Here is a 10000-nt window from a genome sequence, read left to right on the forward strand (position 1 = left end):
TACACTGTGGGATGTCAAGGAAAGGGATGTGTGTGTGGAGGAATGGGTGTTTGACACTGCAGCTGTTACACTGTGGGATGTCAAGGAAAGGGATGTGTGTGGAGGAATGGGTGTTTGACACTGCAGCTGTTACACTGTGGGATGGATAGTTGAACTCGACAAGGTTGGTTGCTTACTACTTTAAATATTTATGGATTTTTTTTTACTGTATAAATAGCAAATAGATGTAGTACTGTGTATAACTGAATAATGCAGTCTTTTGGGGGGTATTTTAAGAAGTTAAAGGTTTCCTTCAGTTTGCTCCAAACATTTACTAGCTGAATTTTTCCAATAAGAATGCTCTTTTTGTGTGTGTGTGTGTGTGTGTGTGTGTGTGTGTGTGTGTGTGTGTGTGTGTGTGTGTGTGTGTGTGTGTGTGTGTGTGTGTGTGTGTGTGTGTGTGTGTGTGTGTGTGTGTGTGTGTGTGTGTGTGTGTGTGTGTGTGTGTGTGTGCGCGCCAGAAGTCAGATGGAATGGTAAAAATGCTCTCCCTCCCTCGGATGCTTATTCCTGAACCGTCAAGTTCTCTCCTAGCTCTCTTTCTCCCTCACATATCAGAGTGTCTAAACTCACACAGAGTAATTTACTGCAGCAGGGGTACCACACACACACACCACTCTGCTCACTCTCTCATTCTCTCTGTTTCTCTCACTCTGTGTTTCTTTTCTCTCTCTCTCTCTCTCTCTCTCTCTCTCTCTCTCTCTCTCTCTCTCTCTCTCTCTCTCTCGTGTTTCTCTTTCTCTCATAAGATATTTAGCTGGCAAACATTAGTAGTGAATTTCAAGTATAACTTGATCACTTCTGTAGGCGCTGCTCAACAGAGAACCGGCAGGTCAGGAAACTTCAGTTTGCGCTTTGTAAACAAGTATACCATGTGACTGGCTAAATTACATTTTTCTGAATAGTAAAATATATACTTGTGACTGTTTTGAGAATCATACCTTTCAATAGCACGATATACTGTACGGTATACCGCCCAATCACATTGATTTGGTTTGACTTTCTTCATGTTTGTTTCATGTTATGTTTGGTGCTTAATCTCCTTAACTCTTCACCTCTCTCTCTCCCCCAAACCCTCCTCTCTCTCCCCCAAACCCTCCCTCTCATCCTGCAGTTCTCCTCTAGGTGGGCTACAGATCCGGTATGACCCAGGGTCAGGGTCAGCATCAGGGGGGTTAGGTTCAGGCCACGGGGGCGTTGGGGACACCTCTATAGAACAGCTGCTGGAGAGACAGTGGAGTGATGGACAACAGTTCCTACTGCAGCAGGGAGCACAGGGAGATGGTGAGCACACACACACACACACACACACACACACCTACATGACTTAATCAGATCTAATCTGCTCACCTATATTTCATTGTTTGGATAATTCAATTGTATTGGTTTAATATGGTCTCCTTTCTGTGTGTGGGAGTGTTGGGGATGTTGAAGTCCCTCCACCAGCTGCAGCAGGAGAACAGTATTGTATTGGTTTAATATGGTCTCCTTTCTGTGTGTGGGAGTGTTGGGGATGTTGAAGTCCCTCCACCAGCTGCAGCAGGAGAACAGTATTGTATTGGTTTAATATGGTCTCCTCTCTCTGTGTGTGGGAGTGTTGGGGATGTTGAAGTCCCTCCACCAGCTGCAGCAGGAGAACAGTATTGTATTGGTTTAATATGGTCTCCTCTCTATCTGTGTGTGGGAGTGTTGGGGATGTTGAAGTCCCTCCACCAGCTGCAGCAGGAGAACAGTATTGTATTGGTTTAATATGGTCTCCTCTCTCTGTGTGTGGGAGTGTTGGGGATGTTGAAGTCCCTCCACCAGCTGTAGCAGGAGAACAGTATTGTATTGGTTTAATATGGTCTCCTCTCTCTCTGTGTGTGGGAGTGTTGGGGATGTTGAAGTCCCTCCACCAGCTGCAGCAGGAGAACAGTATTGTATTGGTTTAATATGGTCTCCTCTCTATCTGTGTGTGGGAGTGTTGGGGATGTTGAAGTCCCTCCACCAGCTGCAGCAGGAGAACAGTATTGTATTGGTTTAATATGGTCTCCTCTCTCTGTGTGTGGGAGTGTTGGGGATGTTGAAGTCCCTCCACCAGCTGCAGCAGGAGAACAGTATTGTATTGGTTTAATATGGTCTCCTCTCTCTCTGTGTGTGGGAGTGTTGGGGATGTTGAAGTCCCTCCACCAGCTGCAGCAGGAGAACAGTATTGTATTGGTTTAATATGGTCTCCTCTCTCTCTGTGTGTGGGAGTGTTGGGGATGTTGAAGTCCCTCCACCAGCTGCAGCAGGAGAACAGTATTGTATTGGTTTAATATGGTCTCCTCTCTCTCTGTGTGTGGGAGTGTTGGGGATGTTGAAGTCCCTCCACCAGCTGCAGCAGGAGAACAGTATTGTATTGGTTTAATATGGTCTCCTCTCTCTGTGTGTGGGAGTGTTGGGGATGTTGAAGTCCCTCCACCAGCTGCAGCAGGAGAACAGTATTGTATTGGTTTAATATGGTCTCCTCTCTCTCTGTGTGTGGGAGTGTTGGGGATGTTGAAGTCCCTCCACCAGCTGCAGCAGGAGAACAGTATTGTATTGGTTTAATATGGTCTCCTCTCTCTCTGTGTGTGGGAGTGTTGGGGATGTTGAAGTCCCTCCACCAGCTGCAGCAGGAGAACAGTATTGTATTGGTTTAATATGGTCTCCTCTCTATCTGTGTGTGGGAGTGTTGGGGATGTTGAAGTCCCTCCACCAGCTGCAGCAGGAGAACAGTATTGTATTGGTTTAATATGGTCTCCTCTCTCTCTGTGTGTGGGAGTGTTGGGGATGTTGAAGTCCCTCCACCAGCTGCAGCAGGAGAACAGTATTGTATTGGTTTAATATGGTCTCCTCTCTCTCTGTGTGTGGGAGTGTTGGGGATGTTGAAGTCCCTCCACCAGCTGCAGCAGGAGAACAGTATTGTATTGGTTTAATATGGTCTCCTCTCTCTCTGTGTGTGGGAGTGTTGGGGATGTTGAAGTCCCTCCACCAGCTGCAGCAGGAGAACAGTATTGTATTGGTTTAATATGGTCTCCTCTCTCTCTCTGTGTGTGGGAGTGTTGGGGAGGTTGAAGTCCCTCCACCAGCTGCAGCAGGAGAACAGTATTGTATTGGTTTAATATGGTCTCCTCTCTCTGTGTGTGGGAGTGTTGGGGATGTTGAAGTCCCTCCACCAGCTGCAGCAGGAGAACAGTATTGTATTGGTTTAATATGGTCTCCTCTCTATCTGTGTGTGGGAGTGTTGGGGATGTTGAAGTCCCTCCACCAGCTGCAGCAGGAGAACAGGCATCTAGAAGACCAGATTAAAACTCTGACCATGAAGAAAGAGCGACTGCAGCTCCTGTCAGCTCAGCTGACTGTGCCTTTCACCCCTACTACTGCTGCCCAAGGTACATACACACACCGCCTAACCTCACCCAAACATACACACCGTCACTCTCACTGTCTAACTGTGTGATGTTGTCTGTTTCAGATATGAAGAGTGACTCCTCTCTACCTGCTCAGGTAAGGCAGCACCAGCACCCAGCTAGAACACTGGTTATGCTGTCATTACACACTGGTTATGCTGCCATTACACACTGGTTATGCTGTCATTTCACACTGGTTATGCTGTCATTACACACTGGTTATGCTGTCATTTCACACTGGTTATGCTGTCATTTCACACTGGTTATGCTGTTATTGCACACTGGTTATGCTGTCATTACACACTGGTTATGCTGTCATTACACTCTAGTTATGCTGTCATTACACACTGGTTATGCTGTCATTACACACTGGTTATGCTGTCATTGCACACTGGTTATGCTGTCATTACACACTGGTTATGCTGTCATTGCACTCTAGTTATGCTGTTATTGCACACTGGTTGTGCTGTCATTGCACTTTAGTTATGCTGTCATTACACACTAGTTATGCTGTCATTACACACTAGTTATGCTGTCATTACACACTGGTTGTGCTGTCATTGCACTTTAGTTATGCTGTCATTGCACACTGGTTATGCTGTCATTACACACTGGTTGTGCTGTCATTGCACACTGGTTGTGCTGTCATTGGACTTTAGTTATGCTGTCATTGCACACTGGTTATGCTCTCATTGCACACTGGTTATGCTGTCATTGCACACTGGTTGTGCTGTCATTGGACTTTAGTTATGCTGTCATTGCACACTGGTTATGCTGTCATTACACACTGGTTGTGCTGTCATTGGACTTTAGTTATGCTGTCATTGCACACTGGTTATGCTGTCATTACACACTGGTTATGCTGTCATTGCACACTGGTTATGCTGTCATTACACACTGGTTATGCTGTCATTGCACTCTAGTTATGCTGTTATTGCACACTGGTTGTGCTGTCATTGCACTTTAGTTATGCTGTCATTACACACTAGTTATGCTGTCATTACACACTAGTTATGCTGTCATTACACACTGGTTGTGCTGTCATTGCACTTTAGTTATGCTGTCATTGCACACTGGTTATGCTCTCATTGCACACTGGTTATGCTGTCATTGCACACTGGTTGTGCTGTCATTGGACTTTAGTTATGCTGTCATTGCACACTGGTTATGCTGTCATTACACACTGGTTGTGCTGTCATTGCACTCTAGTTATGCTGTCATTACACACTGGTTGTGCTGTCATTACACTCTAGTTATGCTGTCATTGCACACTGGTTATGCTGTCATTACACACTGGTTATGCTGTCATTGCACACTGGTTATGCTGTCATTGCACACTGGTTATGCTGTCATTGCACACTGGTTATGCTGTCATTGCACACTGGTTGTGCTGTCATTGCACTCTAGTTATGCTGTCATTACACACTGGTTGTGCTGTCATTGCACTCTAGTTATGCTGTCATTGCACACTGGTTGTGCTGATATTGGTAAACAAATCTCTCTCTGTCTCGCAGGATAGTGTGTCGTGTGGCCGCAGTAGTGGTGGATCTACCTCTTCTCTCTCCACCCCACCCTCCATCTCTTACAGCCCCCCCCAGCCGCCTCAGCTCAACGGGGTTGCCATGGGAACAATGCTTCTGGGAGGGGGAGCTGGGCTAGGGATGGGGGGGATAGTGGGGGTTCTGAACAGAGTCATACAGACCACTTCCAGCCCTCACACATACAGCTACACACATACCTCCTCACCGGGCCCCAGCACCGCTCTGCCCATCTCCAGTTCCATCAACAACAGGTATGTACACCACATCTGCCTGTCTGGCTACCTAGTTGTCTGTCTGCCTGACTGCCTGTCTGGCTACATGGTTGTCTGTCTGCCTGACTGCCTGTCTGGCTACATGGTTGTCTGTCTGGCTACATGGTTGTCTGTCTGGCTACCTGGTTGTCTGTCTGTCTGCCTGCCTGGCTACCTACTAGTCTGTCTGCCTGGCTACCTGGTAGTCTGTCTGGCTGGCTGCATGGCTACCTGGTAGTCTGTCTGGCTGACTGCATGGCTACCTGGTAGTCTGTCTGGCTGGCTGCATGGCTACCTAGTAGTCTGTCTGGCTGGCTGCATGGCTACCTGGTAGTCTGTCTGGCTGGCTGGCTGCATGGATACCTGGTAGTCTGTCTGCCTGGCTGCATGGATACCTGGTAGTCTGTCTGCCTGGCTGCATGGCTACCTGGTAGTCTGTCTGGCTGACTGCATGGCTACCTGGTAGTCTGTCTGGCTGACTGCATGGCTACCTGGTAGTCTGTTTGTCTGGCTGGCTGCATGGATACCTGGTAGTCTGTTTGTCTGGCTGGCTGCATGGATACCTGGTAGTCTGTCTGGCTGGCTGGCTGAATGGCTACCTGGTAGTCTGTTTGTCTGGCTGGCTGCATGGCTACCTGGTAGTCTGTCTGGCTGGCTGCAAGGCTGCCTGGTAGTCTGGCTGGCTGGCTGCATGGCTACCTGGTAGTCTGTCTGGCTGGCTGCATGGCTACCTGGTAGTCTGTCTGGCTGGCTGCATGGCTACCTGGTAGTCTGTCTGGCTGACTGCATGGCTACCTGGTAGTCTGTTTGTCTGGCTGGCTGCATGGATACCTGGTAGTCTGTTTGTCTGGCTGGCTGCATGGCTACCTGGTAGTCTGTCTGGCTGGCTGCATGGCTACCTGGTAGTCTGTCTGGCTGGCTGCATGGCTACCTGGTAGTCTGCCTGGCTGGCTGCATGCCTACCTGGTAGTCTGTCTGGCTGGCTGCATGGCTACCTGGTAGTCTGTCTGGCTGGCTGCATGGCTACCTGGTAGTCTGCCTGGCTGGCTGCTTGGCTACCTGGTAGTCTGCCTGGCTGGCTGCATGCCTACCTGGTAGTCTGTCTGGCTGGCTGCATGGCTACCTGGTAGTCTGTCTGGCTGGCTGCATGGCTACCTGGTAGTCTGCCTGGCTGGCTGCATGGCTACCTGGTAGTCTGTCTGCCTGGCTGCATGGCTACCTGGTAGTCTGGCTGGCTGCATGGCTACCTGGTAGTCTGTCTGCCTGGCTGCATGGCTACCTGGTAGTCTGGCTGGCTGCATGGCTACCTGGTAGTCTGCCTGGCTGCATGGCTACCTGGTAGTCTGCCTGGCTGCATGGCTACCTGATAGTCTGTCTGGCTGGCTGCATGGCTACCTGGTAGTCTGCCTGGCTGGCTGCATGGCTACCTGGTAGTCTGTCTGCCTGGCTGCATGGCTACCTGGTAGTCTGGCTGGCTGCATGGCTACCTGGTAGTCTGTCTGCCTGGCTGCATGGCTACCTGGTAGTCTGTCTGCCTGGCTGCATGGCTACCTGGTAGTCTGGCTGGCTGCATGGCTACCTGGTAGTCTGCCTGGCTGCATGGCTACCTGGTAGTCTGCCTGGCTGGCTGCATGGCTACCTGGTAGTCTGCCTGGCTGGCTGCATGGCTACCTGGTAGTCTGTCTGCCTGGCTGCATGGCTACCTGGTAGTCTGGCTGGCTGCATGGCTACCTGGTAGTCTGTCTGCCTGGCTGCATGGCTACCTGGTAGTCTGGCTGGCTGCATGGCTACCTGGTAGTCTGCCTGGCTGCATGGCTACCTGGTAGTCTGCCTGGCTGGCTGCATGGCTACCTGGTAGTCTGCCTGGCTGGCTGCATGGCTACCTGGTAGTCTGCCTGGCTGGCTGCATGGCTACCTGGTAGTCTGTCTGGCTGACTGCATGGCTACCTGGTAGTCTGTCTGGCTGACTGCATGGCTACCTAGTAGTCTGTCTGGCTGGCTGCATGGCTACCTGGTAGTATGGCTGGCTGCATGGCTACCTGGTAGTATGGCTGGCTGCATGGCTACCTGGTAGTATGGCTGGCTGCATGGCTACCTGGTAGTCTGGCTGGCTGCATGGCTACCTGGTAGTCTGGCTGGCTGCATGGCTACCTGGTAGTCTGGCTGGCTGCATGGCTACCTGGTAGTATGGCTGGCTGCATGGCTACCTGGTAGTATGGCTGGCTGCATGGCTACCTGGTAGTCTGGCTGGCTGCATGGCTACCTGGTAGTATGGCTGGCTGCATGGCTACCTGGTAGTATGGCTGGCTGCATGGCTACCTGGTAGTCTGGCTGGCTGCATGGCTACCTGGTAGTATGGCTGGCTGCATGGCTACCTGGTAGTATGGCTGGCTGCATGGCTACCTGGTAGTATGGCTGGCTGCATGGCTACCTGGTAGTATGGCTGGCTGCATGGCTACCTGGTAGTATGGCTGGCTGCATGGCTACCTGTCTGTCCTTCCATTGATTGACATGGTTGTTTCTCGCTCTGTCTTTAGTTTCAAGTTGATGTCGTTATATTTTCTCCCTCCCTGCTTTCCTATTGGATTACATCAGCTCAGCTACAAGTAAAAGCAGGTGAGGGAGTGTGTGTTCTTGTGTGTGTGTGTGTTGTAGTTTTCTAACTGTGTGTATGTGTGTGTGTTTTCAGGTTGGGTGCCTTGTCTGAGCAGCAGAGGCTCTTACTGCAGCAGAACCAAGTACAACAGCTACTGTCTTCACAGCCCTCTGCGGTAAACACACACACACCAGGGCTCCCTTCTGCCACCATTTAGTCACATTCTGCGACCTTTTGACTTGGCTGTGTGAGTTACATTTTGAATTGGTTGCATCAGTGGGAGCTGCACATTCTACATGGTCACCTCACTCAAAATGTTTGGGAGGCTAAAACCATGGTTTTGGTCGAACAGTAAAGTGCGTTATCGTCATGATTCCTGTAATGAAAGTGTCTATCTGATCCTGTACCCGTTTGGCTGGGGCCTGCTGCTGTGTTGATCAAACCACTCTCAACCGCTCCCAGAGAAAACAACCTGTTCTGATTTCAATGTTTTCAAATCCACCGCCGGTAAAACACAGCTGTGTTGTTGTCACAGTTGGAGGTTAGCTTTCTTTAGGGACAAGTTTTTTATTTCTCAGCTCTCAATTTTGAGCTCAATAGCAACTATTTTACAACCAAGATATTTGATATGGCTTTGAGATACACAAGCTTAATTTGACGGTAGGCTACATATGCAGCATTTCTGGGACATTAAGGCCTGATTGAATACAGAGATGAAATAACCCTGGTCGCAATGAGAAAGTAGCGTAATAAAAGGGGTGATGTGCCGCTGTTACGGAGTCAACCCGGCTGGGTGGTCACGGCCTGCCTGCACTACTCCCGCCCAAATGAAGAAACATCCTATCAGGAACAGCGAAATCAAAATATTAAAAAGAGATTTGTAAGAGAGACATATTACAACTGAAATAAAATGATTTGACTGGAAATATAGCCTATGTTAATTAGGATGATTATAACTTTGCGAAAATACAGTTGTTATTGAAGAACAACTTTTAATCAATTGGCCTACCACATTGTAAATGAAAGTGTTGTGGATTGCATCAGTGTGTGATAGACAATTTCGATATCATAAAATGACTTTCCCTACCACATTTCCTATTATTTCTGACATTGTTTCTTCAGTAAAGTAGGCTGCAATATGCCACAGCAGCCCTGTACGAAATTACAAAGGTTCAATATTGGGTGTTGTCATGTTGTTCTACAAATAAAGAAATAATCTCCACTGTCTGCATTATAATATATAATCTAATAATATAATATAATCCCGGTCTGCAGCCAACAAGGCTGAGTTCATCTCAGCCTATGCTACCCTCCAGTCCCTAGACTTCCTGGCGCTGACGGAAACATATTTCCACAGATAACACTGCTACTCCTACTGCTCTCTCTTCGTCTGCCCACGTGTTCTCGCAGCGGGGTGGTGGCACTGGAATCCTCATCTCTCCCAAGTGGACATTCTCTCTTTCTCCCCTCACCCATCTGTCTATCTCCTCATTTGAATTCCATGCTGTCACAGTTACCAGCCCTTTCAAGCTTAACATCCTTATCATTTATCGCCCTCCAGGTTCCCTTGGAGAGTTCATCAATGAGCTTGACGCCTTGATAAGTTCCTTTCCTGAGGATGGCTCACCTCTCACAGTTCTGGGTGACTTTAACCTCCCCACGTCTACCTTTGACTCATTCCTCTCTGCCTCCTTCTTTCCACTCCTCTCCTCTTTTGACCTCACCCTCTCACCTTCCCCCCCTACTCACAAGGCAGGCAATACGCTTGACCTCATCTTTACTAGATGCTGTTCTTCCACTAATCTCATTGCAACTCCCCTCCAAATCTCCGACCACTACCTTGTATCCTTTTCCCTCTTGCTCTCATCCAACACTTCTCACTCTGCCCCTACTCGGATGGTATTGCGCCGTCCCAACCTTCGCTCTCTCTCTCCCGCTACTCTCTCCTCTTCCATCCTATCATCTCTTCCCTCTGCTCAAACCTTCTCCAACCTATCTCCTGATTCTGCCTCCTCAACCCTCCTCTCCTCCCTTTCTGCATCCTTTGATTTTCTCTGTCCCCTATCCTCCAGGCCGGCTCGGTCCTCCCCTCCTGCTCCGTGGCTCGACGACTCACTACGAGCTCACAGAACAGGGCTCCGGGCAGCCGAGCGGAAATGG

The 10000-nt window shown here is 49.2% G+C and overlaps 1 protein-coding gene across 11 annotated transcripts in view; it reads left to right on the forward strand.

Annotated features, from left to right (window-relative positions):
* Positions 1-10000, forward strand: part of LOC106590532 (protein AF-10) — a 127137-nt gene that overhangs the window by 108051 nt on the left and 9086 nt on the right. For 7 of the 11 annotated variants that reach the window (XM_014181637.2, XM_045710861.1, XM_045710858.1 and 4 more), the window contains 6 exons: positions 1154-1323; positions 3282-3434; positions 3518-3549; positions 4967-5244; positions 7840-7860; positions 7934-8015. In XM_014181637.2, the coding sequence (XP_014037112.2) occupies positions 1154-1323; positions 3282-3434; positions 3518-3549; positions 4967-5244; positions 7840-7860; positions 7934-8015 (736 nt within the window). Of the gene's footprint in view, positions 1-1153; positions 1324-3281; positions 3435-3517; positions 3550-4966; positions 5245-7839; positions 7861-7933; positions 8016-10000 lie in introns of those variants that run through there. The other 4 variants (XM_045710859.1, XM_045710860.1, XM_014181636.2 and 1 more) reach the window with 4 other exon arrangements.

This window comes from Salmo salar, chromosome ssa29 (genome assembly GCF_905237065.1).
Source record: "Salmo salar chromosome ssa29, Ssal_v3.1, whole genome shotgun sequence".
In the NCBI taxonomy this organism is placed as follows: domain Eukaryota; kingdom Metazoa; phylum Chordata; class Actinopteri; order Salmoniformes; family Salmonidae; genus Salmo; species Salmo salar.